Source organism: Lynx rufus, unplaced genomic scaffold (assembly GCF_022079265.1).
Source record: "Lynx rufus isolate CCGP_SWC_20201006 ecotype Redwood Valley unplaced genomic scaffold, mLynRuf1.p SCAF_2, whole genome shotgun sequence".
NCBI classification, from domain to species: Eukaryota; Metazoa; Chordata; class Mammalia; order Carnivora; family Felidae; genus Lynx; species Lynx rufus.
In genome coordinates, this window is record NW_025814834.1 from 192,263,761 (window position 1) to 192,282,073 (window position 18,313).

At 41.9% G+C, this 18,313-nt stretch overlaps 1 protein-coding gene across 13 annotated transcripts in view; it reads right to left on the bottom strand.

The window, feature by feature from the left end:
• MACF1 (microtubule actin crosslinking factor 1) overlaps positions 1-17,916 on the bottom strand; it is a 231,296-nt gene extending 213,380 nt beyond the window's left edge. For 3 of the 13 annotated variants that reach the window (XM_047084219.1, XM_047084220.1, XM_047084212.1), the window contains exon 1: positions 17,598-17,916. In XM_047084219.1, the coding sequence (XP_046940175.1) occupies positions 17,598-17,706 (109 nt within the window). In that variant the 5' untranslated portion in view covers positions 17,707-17,916. Of the gene's footprint in view, positions 1-7,442; positions 7,557-12,573; positions 12,668-17,597 lie in introns of those variants that run through there. The other 10 variants (XM_047084216.1, XM_047084213.1, XM_047084217.1 and 7 more) reach the window with 6 other exon arrangements.
• Between the last annotated feature and the right edge of the window lie 397 nt (positions 17,917-18,313).

The window sequence follows — 18,313 nt, forward strand, 5'->3', positions numbered from 1 at the left end:
AGAGGGAGAATCCGAAGGAGGGTCCAGGCTCTGAGCTGTCAGCAAAGAGCATGACGGGGGCTCAAACTCACAAACCGGGAGATCATGACCTGAGCTGAAGTCAGATGCTTATCAACCAACTGAGCCACCCAGGTGCCCCCCAAAAACACAGCTTTTAAAAAAAGTTACGAAGAGCTGTTCTCTCCATTCTCCCAGAATGACTTCATCTACTCCTATGTTTTCAATCATAACTGATAATTTTCAAATCCATATCTTAAGCTCACGCTTTCATCCTAAATACCACTCCCATATGCCTAATTGCCTCCTAAACATTTATTTCATGCTCATCTCAAATTCAATTTGTCTAAAATGGAACTTTTCTTTTCCCTCTGTTTCTAACAGGTTTCCCTACTATAACCCATGTGTTGAGGACTGAATGTTTGTATCTCCTCCCCTAAACTTATATGTTGAAATCCTAACCCCCCACTGTGATAGTATCAGGAGGTGAGGCCTTCGGAACATGATTAGGTCAAGGGGGTGGAGCCTTATAAAAAGGTGGTTCTTTATAAAAGGACCCCAGACAGTCCTCTCTCCGCCATGTGAGGGTACAGTGAGAAGACAGCAGTCTATGAACCAGCAAGAGGGCTCTCACCAGACAACACATTTGCAGTTGCCTTGATCTTGGACTTCCAGCCTCCAGAACTGTGAGAAATCAAGGTGTGTTGTGTAAGCTACCATGTGTGTGGTTTTATTATGGCAGCCCAAATTAAGACACTATCCTTCTCAATGCTGCCAGCCATCTTTCTGGCAAAACTAATCTTCTTACTGTCTGACTTAAAATCCTTCAATGACTCTGTATCCTCCTAATAATATTAACAGTTAACATTTATTGAACACCTGCTTATGTGCTACACACCTTACATATATTGCTTCTAATGCTCAACAACCCTGAAAATTAAATATTATTTTACTGGAAAAATAAAGCCTAGAGAGGGTAAGTAATTTTTCAGAGATCACAAGGTAGATAATGAAGTCAAATCTGAACTCAGCTCCACTGGATTCCAAAGCCTGATGCCTCCATTCAGGATAATATTTAAACTTTTTGTCTCAGCATCTAAGACCCATTATGATGTGCTGCCTGTATGCCACTCATTCCTCTCTCCTGTTTCATAAAAATTCTTTCAGCCTTCCTGAACATTCTTGCCGAATGTAATCTTCCCCTGTATTTACTGTTCCCTCTGCTTGGAATATAGTTCCCTTTTCTCCGATTACTTATTGTTCTGTATTCAACTCAACCATCACTTCCTCCAGGAGCTTTTCCTATCCCTTATACACACTAGTTGAGGTGATCTTCCTCTTGTGCTTGGTACAAGATATCACTGTTTACACGTCTATCTGTCCTACTCTGCCAGAAACAATTTGACAATAGGCCTAAAATTGGAATTAAAGCCTGCATTTGCAGTGCAAAGCTCTGTGTTCTAATCCAACGTAGCCTATAACATAGTCCCAGTGCATTATAAATCATTAAAAAAGCAAATAAGAGAATAGCTTTTGCTTGTTTCCCCAGGGGCCACAGAAAAATCACAAATGGTTCAAGAAGCCCAAGAAGCACCAACTACCTGGAAATGTCAAACTGAGATACCTGAGCTGACAGAGAAGGGAAATAGATAGTCAGAAAAGGCCTGTGCCTTGACCTCACGAGGTTTACAACCTAGTGCAAAGACCAATATGTAAATAATTAACAATATTATCAAGCAAATAACACACCATATACAAGCTACACAACATGATGCTGATAATCACAGAGTTAGCTAATTCTGATAGAGGGCTGGAGAAGAGTCATGGAAGGCATGATGCTTGAACTAAACCTTGCATAACAATTAGGATTTGGGCAGCCCAAAAAGGAGTTAAAGAATGCCAAACGGGGGGGCGCCTGGGTGGCTCGGTCGGTTAAGCGTCAGACTTCGGCTCAGGTCATGATTTCATGGTCTGTGAGTTCGAGCCCTGTGTCAGGCTCTGTGCTGACAGCTCAGAGCCTGGAGCCTGTTTCAGATTCTGTGTCTCCCTCTCTCTCTGCCCCTCCCCCGTTCATGCTCTGTCTCTCTCTGTCTCAAAAATAAATAAACGTTAACAACAACAACAACAAAAAGAATGCCCAACGGAAGAAAAAGCAGGAGCAGGGATTGGGACATGTGTAAGTACAGAGGATATGTTTCAGGGAATAGTATAGCTATGCATAGCCTACAATTAGCAACATAATGAGAAAGGAAGCTAGCAAGGTCATCTGAGGTTAAATCACTCCAGAAAACTGAAGGAGTATGTACTTAATTCAGTAAATAAAATAGTAACACTGAGATTTTCTGAGCAAGAGGGTGTTTTGGAAGGATTAATCTGGCACTGAACTGAAGGCCAGACTGCAGCAGACAGACAACTAAGAGGTACAAGGCAAGCTAGATGTCTACCATGACAAACCAAGAAAGAAATCTAAGAGCATGAATTAGGGCAGAGGCAGCAGGGATTAAAGGAGGGCAGTCAAGATCTGCAAGATAAAATAGAGGCAGAAACAATAGCCCTTAAATAGTGACTAGATATGGTAAGGAAAGGGAGGGTTCAAAACAATTCCAATGTTTCTAGTCAACAAATGTTGGTCAAATAATGTTTCTAGCAACTGGGAGGAGTAGTGTCTTGAGATTAGGAAAACAGAAGGAGGCACAGATTGGCTGTGCACAGGTTGGGTAAAGGAGAAGAAAAATAATGAAGTGTTAGCAGGACCTTCTTGCTGACAGTTGGAACCCTAGGTCTAGAGTTCAGAAGAGCAGTTAAAATTGAGGATACAGATTTGAAGCTAACTGTTTGCCGGTGAGGCTGTGGCAAGTACAGCAGACAGCCTCTCTCAACAAATCTTCCTAAATCACCACTTTGCCCATATTATCCCTCTACTCAAAATCTTTTAGTGGCTCCCAGGAGACTAAGTCCAGGCCCTTTACTCCATAGTCTGCTACAACCCTTTGATATTTGAGTCTAGTTTTTATTCACTATATGTTAGGTGGTTGGAGGAGACAAAGACGTAAGCTCTGACCTGAAGAAATTTACAATCTATTCTTCCACCTTTTCCTTTAGGCTCTCCCCTACAAGACCTCACTACAACCATTCTGATATCATTGTTTCCAAACACACTTTGCACATTCTTGTCTTTGTTCACCATCTGCCCCTACTGGAATATCTGCCCCCGCCCTCCACTCTTTTTGGATCATCTAAGTTAGAGCCTCCTTACAAGACCCAACTGAAATCCCACTTCTTCCTTTATACCTTTTTGGCTATGCCAGCCACCTCTAGATGCCTCAAGGTGCCTATGTTTATTCAATTTACTTGGCACCAAGCATATAAAACCTATTGTTAGATACCTCTATATGTAAATCCAATTTATCTGAACTTTAGCTCTTTGGAGTCAAGAACCATGTTTTAAATTTCTTTAAACAATTAAGACAACAATGGATACTCAAGAATACTCATTCATTTAACAAATATACACTGAAAGCCCACTATGCGCCAAGGTTATTATCTACAAGGACACTTTAAGACGGGATTTTCAAAGTCAGACTACAGAAGTATTCCCAAATGATAATTAAAAGGCTACTTTTCAAAAAAGGCGGGGGGGTGGAGGGGTGCTCCTGGGTGGCCCAGTGGGTTAAACATCGGACTCTTGCTTTCAGCTTAGGTCATGGTCTCGTGGTTGTCCAAAAGAGGCCCCCTCCCCAACCCCACATTAGGCTCCACACTCAGTGCTGGCCATGAAGCCTGCTTGGTATTCTCATATTCTCTCTCTCTCTCTCTCTCTCTCTCTCTCTCTTCTCTCCCTCCCTCCCTCCCTCTCCCTCTCCCTCTGCCCTTCTGTGCTCTCTCTCTCTCTCTAAAAAAAAAAAAAAAGAAAAAAAGGCTGCTTTTCAGCAGGGAGCATGGATTTCCATTCAGATGTCCCATCTACAGTTACAGCTTTCCTAAATTCTTCTTGCCACGTCTGGATCCAGGAGACTTTGAACCACTTAATGCAAGCTCAAAGAAAATGGGCTGAAGAAACAGATCCACAAATACAGAGGACAAACTGATGGTCACCAAAGGGGAGTGGGGTGTGGGGGTGGGCAAAATGTGTAAAGGGGAGTGGGAGATACAGGCTTCCAGCTATGGGATGAATAAGGCACAGGGGTAAAAGGTACAGCATAGGGAATATAATCAATAATATTGTAACAGTAATGTATGGTGACAGAGGGTAGATACACTGTGGTGAGCACAGCATAAGGTATAAACTTATTGAATCATATACCTCAAACATAACATTGTCTGTCACCTATGCTTTGATAAGAAAGGGAGGGAGGGAGAAAAGGAGAGAGAGGGAGGGAGGGGAGAGAAGGAGAAGAAAGGAGAGGAAAAGAGAGGGGAGGGGAGGGGAGGAGGGGAGGGGAGGAGAGGAGAGGAGAGGAAAGGAGAAAAGATGAGTTGGAGATCAAGCAATTAAACTGTGCTTACCAAAAATGTATAACGGCACCAGCATTATAAATGATTCCTATCCTCAGACATATATAAGTCAACTTTGGGAGATAAGACTGACCTAGATATTGTGTGTACTCTGTGTCAGGCACTGTGCAAAGCCTGTCTCATTTAGTATTTGATTTACTCCTCACAACTCTATCAAGTACGCATTATTTATCCTCATTTTTATAGTTCAAAGTGAGGCTCAAAGAGGCTTATTAATAATTTGCCAGAAGTCACACAGTTAGCAAGTAGCAGAATGGAGATTCAAATTCACGTCTATCACCGACTTTCAACCACCACACCTACTGCCATCATGAAATTATTAGGAGACAACACAATATAGTCCTGTGTAATAACGGGAAGAAGGGAGGTGCAAACCAAAGCTGTAATAGGATTCATGACAGAAATCTATCACCAAGGGTTGGTACAGGCTTATGTCTCAATGAAGATTGAGATTTGGGAGTTTAAGGAAGTGATAATTCTAGAAACTTCAAAATAAAATTAAAGTTTTATGTTATTTCTCAGGCAAACAGGAACTTTATGAATAATAATTCTTTGCTCTATTGGCAATCAGAGAATACAAGACAGAAGTTAGATACAGAAATAATCTGGGAGTAAGCATGTGGCAAGAGAAATGAGCCATAGAGATAGAGGGAGAGGCATACAAGCAGAAGGGAAGAGGGAGAAAAGCTCGATAGTTTCTTGAAAATTCACTAGATTATCACATTCAGAAAAACTAAATACTTCACAGATAGAAAGAGATTAGAGGTTTAAGAATCCTCAAAATATCTTAAAGATGAAGAAATCCCAGTCCTGTGAGACTTAAGAACTTGGAGAAAGTGCCACAGTGGCAGAATCAGGCCTATAACTTGGATTTGCTGGCCTCTAGCCTATGATTCTTAACTTACTGAATACTCATCTTCCCTCATTGAACCTGAGTTTCATCTATAATGTGAGGAGTTTGGACTAGATAGATCAATGCTTCCCAGATCTTAGTTTGGGAACCAGCCATATCAAAACCACCTGCAGAGCTTACACTGGGCTAAATGCTGGAATATCATGTATTCCTCATAATGACTCTGAGTTAGGGTCTATTTAAATCCTCTTTTAACAAATGAAGAAACCAAGGCATAGAAAGGTTAAGCAATTCTCCCACCTCATATAGCTATTTGGTGGTAGAGCAAGAGCCCCAAGTAAACAGGTGATGCCAAAATCCCTCTTTTAACTATCAGCCATGGGATTAAAAGAGGTAGGATGAGAGAGAATAACGTTTTTGCTTCAAAACTTTCAATAAAGATTCTAGATTTCCTGGGGCGCCTGGGTGGCGCAGTCGGTTAAGCGTCCGACTTCAGCCAGGTCACGATCTCGCGGTCCGTGAGTTCGAGCCCCGCGTCGGGCTCTGGGCTGACGGCTCAGAGCCTGGAGCCTGTTTCCGATTCTGTGTCTCCCTCTCTCTCTGCCCCTCCCCCGTTCATGCTCTGTCTCTCTCTGTCCCAAAAATAAATAAACATTGAAAAAAAATTAAAAAAAAAAAAAAAAGATTCTAGATTTCCTTATACTTCTCTGTTGATTACAGAAAAGGGGCCCTTTTATCTCTAAGCACTTTCAGATACAGAGCCTCTTTCCTCTAGATCTCAGGGAGGAAATCTCAATGATACCAGAAAGATAAAAGGCTAGACTAGATGGAAACGACAGACTAAAACGGCCTTTCCATGTGCCCCAAACATTATAATACCACCTCTGTTTCTCAGAAAGCACTTAAATATCCAGCAATACTGGCCTCCCAGTCAGGAGACAGAATCGGAACCCTAGCTATGCTACACCCCTTCTGAGATTTCTTCTGTCATCTCCCTTTGATAAAACAGCCAGTGATTTCCATTTTAGTGAAAACCTATTTGGGTCACAATTTTGTTCTGCTTTAGAGACTCGACAGTATAAAATCAAAAGTTGGATTATCAAAGTCAATGATCAATCCAGGAGTTCCCAAACTTGGATTTCACCAACCAATAAATGTTCCAAAATAAATCAGAAAACCTAACATAAAGTTGTTAACCTTTTCTTTTGTTAAGTAGGCATTATCTAAAACCAAACTACCACCTAAGAACAATTCATTCATAAAATAAAGGACATTTTAACATCAGAAAAGTAGGAAGGGCAATTTCAAAGTAAAGGACAGTTCTTTAAATGAGTTTCGCTCATGAAAAGCACACTACCTTCCCCTTATCTTTTTCATTTTACTGAGAAGTGATGAATTGATATCTCATTCCAGCACCCTGTAGTTTGGAAGCCAAAAGAAACCTGTGGCCAAAAAGGCTAGGCCATTTGCTCAAGGTCACAGATTATTTAAATGAACTCTAGTCTTTTATCAAGGGAGATCTAAGTACAGCCTACACAACACTCCTCCTAGCCTCCAACTCTTCTTTAGGTCCTGTCCACAGACCATCTTCAAGTCTTCCTAGCTCCTCGCCACTGGCAGAAGAGACTAAGTGTATGGAGAATTAGCAATCAGCCCCAAAGAGGAAATCCAGGCCATGACTCCTCCCCACCCCGCCCCCACCCCCGCCCCCCACCATCCAGTCTGCTCAGAGGTGGACTCCGTAACCAACTTCTGCTAAAAATACACCCTGGACTTTCAGAACTATGTAACATAACTTAAAAGTGGTTTCCTGATACAGGCGAAAAGAAGCATGAGCATGAATTCAGTCTCTATAAAAAAGTCCCACACCCAAAGCTCAGGCTCTTAACTGCCAGTGACTACAAGCTTAAGAAGTTCCCCAGGAAGCAGGGCACCACAGTCTATTCCCCTGCACATTTTAACAAGCCCGAAGTTTGTAACACCTGCAAGATTTCAAAGCCCATATATTCCTGTGAGTCAATGAGAGCAAGGGCTCTTTGGGATCCACAGGCCCAGACAAAGAACAAACTTCACGTACCCATACAGCACATGCGGCAAACCAGGTGGGCGTTGAACTCGTGCTCATCTTGGTAACTAGGCCACATGGCACTCTCGTGTCTGCTGACCCCACCCAAAAGAAGGGTGTTCCAAAGAACCTCCAGACAGTGGCTTGTGCACCCTCTGCAGCTCCTCAAAAAAGACTTCAGGGTGAATAGAGACAGATAGCCAAAGGGCTATTCGATGAGCAGGGAGAGACAGCAGAAGTACAGAGACGTGGCTCCACCCACCACTTCCTAATGACCTCCTCCTCCCCTTGAGGTCAGAGAGGAAGCTCCTCCTTAGGGCAATTCCAAAAACTGGGTTCAGGTCTTCAGGCAAACAGCATCCTATTCAAAAGTGGCACCAGCTCAGAGTTTTCAGACCAACAGCAGCATACAGAGGTGGGAGCTTCATATGAAAAAGTCCAGCCAAGTCACTGAGTAAGACTGAGCACATAGAAAGAGGCTGGTCTTTGAGTTACCCTCCATTTGCAGAGCAGAAGCTTGTGACCTGGCGAATCTTAGAGAGTTGCAGGACAGCTGGTAAGGTAGAATGGCTTACTGCCAAGTCAGGAACAGTGCATCCATTGCCCAACAAACTGCTCCTAGGGCTGGCCTCTCCTCAGGCAGAAGTACCTATGAAGCGTTAACCAACTGAGAAGGTCCCAAAATGGGAGAGACTACAACGCGGCGAATCCCTTCACTGTCTGCTGTCAACAGATTCCCAGATTCTAAAGGGAGCTTCATTTCCACACACTTACAGCTGCCCAAAGGGAAGAGTCACAGTCTCTCATCAATGATTCCACCTACTTTACAGAGTAGCCCAGCTGCAGCCAGCCTCTCAGGTAGATTAGCCCGGCAGATTTCATCAACTTCAAAAACACTGTTTGCCTGTTGCTCCATTCTTTCCTCTCATCCAGCCAGGAATGTCATCCCAAAGTCCCCTTCCTCTCCCAGACCCTCCCACTCTGTCTTTGCAAGTCAGCACACTTAACTCCGCGGTGCCAGAGATCCCTTTATCCATCAGAGGAAGACTGCTTGCTTGTTTGTCCAACTTGTTTTCTGAGTCTTGGCTAATTGTACCAGACACTGGAATGTTGAAGAAATACAATGAAGGGCTTTTTCATTAGGATGGCCCGGCCCATCTATTGCTTCTTCACAATTCTGACCCAACCAGGGGTTAGAGAAGCCGAGCCTCCGCCGATGGCAGGACGGCCACTAGGATCCCGGCCCCACACCACGCAGAAAGGCCCCGCTGCAGATAAGGGCCTAATCACTGGCCCTCTGCTCCAGCTCCCTAAATAGAATGACTTCTTCAGGCTAATGCTACTTCCAATCCTGTTTCTAGGCAAGGGGGGGAGGGGCAACGCCAAGGAAAGCAAGTCTGCAGAGATTAGCCCCAAAGACTGCAAGTAAAAACTAATAGACTGAGCTTGCCTAGCAGGCCACTCTGTTTACACAAGCCCTATGACCTGCCTCAGTGCCCTGACAGCTTTCTTCACTCCCTACTGGGCATCCCTCCCACCTACAAAGTGCTAATAATCCTGTTACTACTTACTAATAACGAGACTCACAGCTGACCTTATCCCTCCTTGACTAAGCTCCCAGTCACCCCGATAACCTGCGACAATTCTACTCAGTTTGTTCCTCTTATTAAACTCTCCTTAGTCAATCTTGGGACAGGAAGAGTCCTCCTAGAATTTACCTTGAACTAGGAAGGGAAAGGCACAAGGAATAGGGAAGAGAGAGGAAAAAGGAATAAATGCTTCCTGATTTGTATTTAGTAACCTTTTCCTTTATCTGACTTAAATTTCCTGAGTCTTGAGTCTTCTGCCTCCTATCCTGGTCTTACACACATTTTGAAGGCACTCAATAACCTAAGCTAAAATTAACTGAGCATCTACTGTAACTGTTAGTTCACAGGTGATGTGCTAAGAACTTTAAATATAATTTCATCTAATCCCAACAATTCTCTAAGATGGTATTATCAATTCCATCTCAGAAATGAAAATATTTTTCTTTAAAAATCTTTTAATGTTTGTTTATTTTTGAGAGAGAGAGAGAGAGAGATAGAATGTGAGCGGGGGAGGGGCAGAGGGAGAGAGAGACACAGAATTGGAAGCAGGCTCCAGGCTCTGAGCTGTCAGCAAAGAGCCTGACTTGAGGCTCAAACCCATGAACAAGGAAATCATGACCTGACGTTTAACCGACTAAGCCACCTAGGCACCCCTAGAAATGAAAATATTTTTAAAAGGCTAACTTGACCAAGATTACACAGCCATTTGTCCAGCTCCAAAGCTATGCCCCCCTCTTATACCCTGCTGTCTGTGGGAAGGACTTAATCCAGAACAACTACACTGCTGTGTGGGAGCTGTATATTTAAGAACGTGGAATATTCCTGGGAAGATAAAGAAATAAAAATATTTGACTATAGCCAACTGGAGATTTAGGGCATATCCTAAATGAATATGTGGGGCAACTTCTAGAAATACTAAGTAATTTCACAGTCTCTAAAAGTCAAAATAATCATCACTGGGTAAGTTCTGAAAAAGATGAACCAAAGCCTACCTTCTCCTCATTCCCCCTGCATCCAAGCAGACCCATTTCCCCTGAAGGCACTGTGGACTGAGAGAGTCCTGGGGACAAGGTCAGTCTAGCTACCAGGAGACCTGCCTTCCCTCCCAGGATCCTAGGAGGTCCTGAATCTCAAAAGGGAAGCTACTGCTGACAGCAGGAAGACTTTGGTTAAGACAGTCAGCTCTTGGGGTGCCTTGGTCAGTTAAGCACCCAATTCTTGATTTCAGCTCAGGTCATGATCTCACAGTTCGTGAGATCGAGCCCTGCATTGGGCTCCACATGGACAGTAGAGAGCCTATTCGTGGTTCTCTCTCCCTCTCTCTCCCCACCGTGCATGCACTCGCGGTCTCTCTCAAAATAAATAAATAAACATAAAAAAAAAAAAAAAAGACAGTCAGCTCTTAATTATTCAGAGGAGACCGGCCTGAGCAGTGATTACCCCAGCCATTCCCCTTCTTTTTTGCCCAACTTTTAGTCATGTCATCGGTCACTGTGTGTTCAGAGATGTTAGAGTCAGGAAAAGTGAGTCTGATTGCTACCTACAGATGCGTAAAATGCTGGGTGGGGAAAAAATAAAAATTAAAAATAAATAAAATGTTGAATGGAAGAGATTCAAGCCACTATTTCCATACATGGCTAAAAGATATTAGAGAATTTACAACTACTGGCATTCTTACAGTATCACAGAAAATCAAAGGAATATACATTTCTTTAAATGCCAAAATCATCCACTGTTAAGAATATTAAAGCAGACACAAAAGGCTTTCCTCCTGATGTGTAAAACAATGATTCATAATATGCCACTAACTTTTCATATACTCCCACATTGGCTTCTTTCACATGTCTTCATTCCCACTGTAAAGACAAATATTTGTATTTTGTCCCTGCAGCCTACAGGAAATTACTATGTCCTCAGTGATATCTTTTGTGAAACAAGTATCATGATGATAGTAAACAATTATATAGTCCTTGGAGTGTCAGTCTGGCTCAGTCAGAAGAACATGCGACTCTTGATCTCAGGCTCATGAGTTCCAGCCCCACTTTGGGTTCAGAGATTACTAATAAATAAATAAATTTAAACAAACAAAGAAAAAAACAATTGTAAAGTCCTTACCATGTGCAGAGTGTATTCTAAAAACTAACTCGAAACCACCATGCAGTATTATTAACCTGACTTTACAGAGGAGGAAACACAGGCCCAGGTAGATTGATGTCAATCTGCCAGTAGTGGCAGAGCTTGAATGATAGCACAAGCAGTCTGACCCAGACTCTCAACCACAATTCCATGCTATATGCAAGTCCAGGCCAGATGATCACACTGCCAGAATCACAGAAAATTAGAGACTTTAGTCTTTATTCTTCTCACTCAGAATGGAAATTTGAAGTCCAGAGGAAATAAGTGACCTAACATCTCCCAGTAGGCAGCAGAAGAGCCAGGACTTAGAACCCAGATTTCCTGACTCCAAGTTCAGTGGTCTTTCTACACTGGACAGATCTGGAAAAAATAGCTAAGGAAAGAAAAAGATAAAGGCTCCACCTTGATTAAAACAGCTAATGGTTTTGTCATCTGAGTAAAGATATTTGATATATGACCATTTACTTATTTACTGAGTGCCTGTTATATGCCTAACACATTTTCAGATAATATAAATGGAGGATGCACAGCTAATGTCATAAATGGAGGAATCAACATTCAAAACAACCTCAACACTGACGCCAAGTCTCACAGGACAAAATGTAACTAGAAAACCTGTAAGTCGTGTGCTGAAGTTCAAGAAAACTAAAGGGACAGTGGTGTGTAGCAGGGAGATTAACAGCAATCCATGGACAGTCTCTGACCATTTTATAACTGAACTTAAGCTTAATAGACTCAACAGTGTAATGGAGCTCCTTTAAAAAAAAAAAAAAAACAAGGTGACACAATCTTAGGTTGTACTTCACATGGTCCAGACCCAGGAATTATAGCTAGTATCCCAGTGGGATACTGAAAATGGAAAGAACCTTAAGAGACTGGATTGTCCAACCCTTTTACTTTACAGATAAAGAAAACAAAACCCTAGAGAGGGACACATTTGTCCTTTGGCAAATGTTCTTCTCAAGGAACCATAAAGCTTTCTTCCCATTTATGCTATAACAATATGAGTTATTAATAAACTACAACACAGGGCAACTCTCTTATCATTCAATTATTTTATATGGAGCACCTACCTTAGATTACATGTCAAGCTAATGCAAGCCCTATAAATACATAAATGAATAGGACAAGTTCATGCTACAGCTTATATCTAATGCTATCATAATTTTTTCATTTTATTTGTTCAAGTAACATTTGCTGACAGCTATTTTGTCTCAGACACTTGAGAAACTGAGGTGAGTAACAGTCCCTGTTCTTAAAGATCTTACAGTCTAACAGCCTCTAATTAGTGGGGAGAGACAGACAAGAGCAAGATGATACAGGTTTGAATAAGAAGCACTAACACAATGCTATTAGAGCACTGAAAAGGAAGTCTTACTTCAGTGGAGAAAGACTTTCCAGAGGCAGTAACTACTTACCTTGAAGGACAAGTATCAAGTAGTCCAGCTGAAAAGATGGTATGGGCATTTGTGGTAGAGATCTGCAAGTTTTTAAAAGATTCTGGAGTACTAGTTGCTTATAAGACCAAGACAGGAAATGGAACTAGTGAAATAGGCAGGGAGCAAATTATAAAAACACTTAAAAAAAAAAAAAAGTAATCTCTACTCTCGACGTGGGACTCAAACTCATGACCCCGAGATCAAGAGTCGCATGCTCTACTGACTGAGCCAGCCAGGTGCCCCACAACACTTTTATGTCATGCTGAAAAGTTTGAACTTTATTCTAAAAGCAGAGGAGAGGCACTGATGGATTTTAAGCAGGAGAGTGACACACAAAGCTCTGTATTTCAGAAAGGTAACTCTGGCTATAGGAGTGGGGAGGAGTCTGGGGGAAATAGGTTATTTTAACAGGAAGTTTTTGGAATAACAAGATGATATATGTGAATGTTAAGTGTGGACAGGGTGTATCGAAAACTATTTAAAAATCTAAATACTAACTGAATGCAAAGTGCTGTTTTACAGATATTATACGACTTCAATATAAACTATGTCTTCCTGTACCTTGTTTACATCCGCTGAAGAGATGGTGACTTAGGGATGTGGTTGTAAAAGCCATGTGCTTATATAACCAGAGCTCACCAAGGGACTCATAAACATCTAGGAAAAAAACTAAGAAAAGTGAAGGAACAGTGATCAGTGATTCCTTCCCCATGTTTCTGTTCTACTCCCCTCACCTCTCCACATGCACACATGGCCTCCAAATTTTCAAAGCAAAAACAATTGAGTTAACTGTCCAAAGGGAATACTAGAATAATGAGTTAGGTTATCATATATAGTAAGTAAGAGGAAAGTGTCTGGGCTGGCAAAGATAGCCTTCAAACCTAAGTAAGTCTGACACCTAGAAGAGGAAGTAGACTTGATCTTTGCTAGGCAAAATTTGGACTAATGGGCCTAAGTTACAAAGAGGCAACTTCTGGGGCATCTGGATGGCTTAGTCTGTTAAGCATCCGACTCTTGATTTTGGATCAGGTCATGATCTCATGGGTTCATGAGTTCGAGCCCTGCATCAAGCTCTGTGCTAACAGTGTGGAGTCTGCTTGGGATGGTCTCTCTGCCTCTCTCTGTGCCCTTCCCCCGCTCATGGTCTCTCATAAAGTAAATAAGCTTTACAAAGGAAAAAAAAAAAAAAAGAGGCAACTTCCAAATTAAAAAAGAACTCCCCAGTTACCAACACAATGAATAGTCCATAGGCTGTATGTTGTACCATCAAAGACCTTTAAGCAAAGGAAGAATGACTTCTAATAAAGGTAGGATTAAGAGGTTGGACTGGTTAATATGTAAGATCCTTTCCAACTCTACAAGAAAAACAGAACTTGTTATCAACTTTAAGAGCGGAAGAAATCAGGGGCACCTGGGTGGCTCAGTCGGTTAAGCATCCGACTTCGTTCGGCTCAGGTCATGATCTCTGGTTTGTGGTTTCGAGCCCCGTGTTGGGCTCTGTGCTGACAGATCAGAGCTGGGAGCCTGCTTCGGATTCTGTGTCTCCCTCTCACTCTGTTCCTCTCCAGCATTCTCTCTCTCTCTCTCTTTCTCAAAAATAAATAAAAGCTTAAAAAAATTGAAAAAAAAAAAAAAAGAGTGGGAGAAATCAGAAATCTATACAAACACAGTGAGGGTTTATCAGAACACAGTGTCTTAGAACCAAGGAACTGGAAGGAACCCTGAAATTACCTAGTGGTTTTTAGGGGCACCTGGGTGGCACAGTCAGTTAAGTGTCAGACTTTGCCTCAGGTCATAATCTCACAGTTTGTGAGTCTGACTTCAAGCCCTGCAAGGGGCTCTCTACTATCATGGCAGAGCCACTTCAAATCCTCTGTCTCCCTCTCTCTCTGCTTCTCTCTGTACATGTGCACTCTCTTTCTCTCTGAAAGAAAGAAAGAAAGAAAGAAAGAAAGAAAGAAAGAAAGAAAGAAAGAAAGAAACCACCTAGTGGTTTTTAACTCTCACAGAACACGTTTTCAAACAAATCTTATATGCAACTCAACATATAGAATATATAAAAGCAGTATTAAAAAAAAATAAAAATAGGGGCGCCTGGTTGGCTCAGTCAGTTGAGCATTCAACTTCTGCTCAGGTCAGGATCTCGCAGTTTGTGAGTTCAAGCCCCACGTCAGGCTCTGTACTGACAGCTGAGCCTGGAGCCTGCTTCGGAGTCTGTGTTTCCCTCTCTCTGCCCCTTCCCCGCTCATGCTCTGTCTCTCAAAAATGAATAAACGTTAAAAAAAATTTTTTTAATAAAATAAAAAATAAATAAAAGCAGTGTTTAATAGTATAAATCAATGTTATGGCTTCAAATGTATGTTACTTATTTTAAAGCTAAATGAAATAACCAGTCGAGTAATTTTGATTAAAATTAGAGATCAGTTAATTACAGTTATAATAGCCTCAGCATCCAGTCTATGTCTATGTCATGAAATACAGTGAAGCCTTTTTTAACTGGTTCATACAAACAGCAACAAACAGTAACAGTTTCACAGTGTGCCTGGTACTCTCATGATATTACTCAAATAAATTGATACAAGAGCCTGAAGAACAGCAGAAATATTTGTTTCAAAGCCAAATACCTTCAATATCTAAAACTGTGTACATTCTTTACAAAATGTAAATATGACTAGAAATGTAGGGCAAGAAGCACAAAAACTTTTAGTACATGCTCTGCCAATATTACAGTGTCATCACTTACCAATGTGTTTCCCACTCACTATGGACTGAGCACCTGAGCCCATACAACTGAGTCTTGCCCAGAATTTATCAGGCACAGGACATATATTCTGCAGTATGTTCTGCAATAGTGAAACGCTTCCAATTAAAAAAAAAAAATTTTTTTTTAAAAACCAGATGAAAAGATACTAGATACTAACTTCATTTTTTGAATAAACTGTAAATTTATAAGCAGTTAAATATATATACAGAGATAGATGGTGGGGAAACTTTATTCTGGTGATGTCCATTTGGAAGGTAGTACATTACAGCATATATGTTACTTTTTTTTTAATGTTTATTTGTGAGAGAGAGAGAGAGAGAGAGAGAGAGAGAGAGAGAGAGAGAATATGAGTGGGGGAGGGGCAGAGAGAGAGGGAGACATGGAATGGGAAGCAGGCTCCAGGCTCTGAGCCGTCAGCACAGAGCCCAATGTGGAGCTCAAACTCACGGACTGCCAGGTCATGACCTGAGCCAAAGTCAGACACTTAGCTGACTGTGCCACCCAGGCGCCCCGAGATAAATGTATCTATTTAAATATATTTTAAATAGATAAAATACATCTCAAAATTGAAATTAAAATAAAATGGGTACAGAATCTCTTAAGCATTTCTGCATAAGTTTTGGTATCCATAGTCACCAATTGGAAAACCCCTGCTCCAATTTTACAGATAAACTGAACACAGCACATTCCCAATTAACTATGAGGTACTAGAACCAAAGTTGTCTCATAGAAATAAAAAGCTTTTACAATGTATTTTTCTTTTTTATTCCAATGCATTTTATGGCTATTTATATGAAATTCACATTACTAAAACATAAAAAAGAAAGCACTTAAAAGACAGGGGTCTGCCTAGTAAGTATCAGAGAAAATCTTATACTGAAGGTAAACTTTAAAAATATCAATCAATTAGTGGTTTAGAAATGTCATTACCATAGTGCATGGGGAAAGGGAAGTAGCAGCCTCAGCCTGGATGATAATTACTTTCTCACTGCATCTGAAATAGTACATAGGGCCAAATAATTCATGCCTGCCTTTTCCTTTCTTTCTAAACTCCAATACAGGCTTATATTCCAGGAAAGCTACGTTGGGCTACCTCTTTAAACACACCACCACACAAGCAAACATATTTCTGAATGTCTGTTTTTGCTGATATAGACACATGCTGGGATCTGAATATTTAGTCAAAAGCATTTCTGGGACTTACTGGAAAGGACACTGGGGAATGACTGAATCTAATTCTAATTCTGTCAAGCATTCATGAACTTTTAATAGCAAGCGAAGTAATAAGTCATTAAATCTCTACCTTAACTTGTAAGATACCAAGTAACAAGTTCTCAATACATTGGCTTGAAGGTAGCAGGTGGATCACAATGACAGTAGTAAAAGCACTGAAATCCAAGGGTGGACTCCAGGGAAAGTTAGACTTTTATTAATCCTCAACCATGGAGACTTAGAAATAGCAAACGTGAGGCTGTTCCAGCACTGGGCTTTTAGAAGCCAAAGGAATATAATTTAACTAATAGCAAGTACTAGAAGAAAGAGGGGTCTGCTTTTTTTTTTTTTTTTTAAAGTATCAGGATCTGACTCCCTGGGGAAAAGAACAGTTAACTACTTTTCATTGAACAGGATGGCTTAGATAAACAAGTAAACTATACAGCTGCCTGAGGGGAAAGGAACAGTTTTAATCATATCAAAGAGAACAGAGGCAGCACCTAGGCAGGGACACCATTCACCCCTTCCTCTCACTGGCCTTTCCTCCACTGCCTTTTCTCATCCAAAAACACACCAAATCCAGAAACTTCTCGAATTCCACAAGTTTTCTCAGATCAGACCTAGAGGACCCAGAGGAGGGTGATCGAATTACTGTATGGTTTTGGTTAAAAACAAAGATCTAAAAGCCACTTCGAGATTAAGAAAGGAAGGAAAGGAAGAGCTTGATTCTTTAAGGACCCAAGTCAGCACCATTGCCATTTCCCTCAGCTTGGAGCCCAGACATCACTTCATCAAACCAGCACCCTCTAGCAGACAGCCTCACAGAACAGGGAAGAGTCCAGGTCCAGGGCAGCCCTGTTTCCTCAGTACATCTATACACATACTAGGTCCTAGGTCTGATAGCATCCGGGCTGAGAAGACGTACTGGCCCTTTAAGGAAAGCCACTGGGAAGCCCTCCGTCATTTACCCCACCCTCAAAAGCCCCACAGTAGATTGATTTAAAGAATACTTCAGTACAAAAGTTACCTGCTCTGCCCCTGGCACATCTCTTCCAGTACAGAACACCGGCAATTCCCAGAACATGAGTCAAAATAAAGATGGTTGATGGCAAATAGGACGAATCTAAGAGAGGCATTTCCACGCTCGACCTTCCTCCTTTCCAGAGTTAGCCACAAGCCCACAGCTCAGCGCAGGCCTCCGAATGCCTTTCTCCTGAGGTTACTGCTGTCCCGTACTATCAGCACAGAGGCAGAGGCCCGCAGCTCATTGTTGTCAGAAACTTCCTGGCGGCTTCTCCTCCATGTCGCCTCTGACTGTTTTTCAGCAAGCAGTACTACGAGATGGGGCTAAAACTGTACAGTGTATCTCAGACAAAGCCCAGGAAACAACTGGCTAGAGGGGGAGGGGAAAGCGAAGGAGGAACCAGGAGAGTGAAAAGGAGAGCCTAAGCCAGTGCTGAGCTGACTCAAATTCTATCTTTGGCATCCTCTGTTCAGCTTAAACAAACAAACCTCAGACCCCTCTACAAGAAGGGAGGGTGTCAGAGGACGTCACACTCTTAACTTTCCATTCCCGGCCAGGCTGGAACACCAGACTTCAGGATGAAGCCAAAAGAAAAAAGTCACAGAATTACTAGGGAACCACTTGCGGGGAGGGGGCCAAGTACACAAGGATGTATTGTAAGTGTCCATGAGTACCCTGGCCAGTCAGAGGGCAACCTTCCACACCCATGGCCTGGGAGG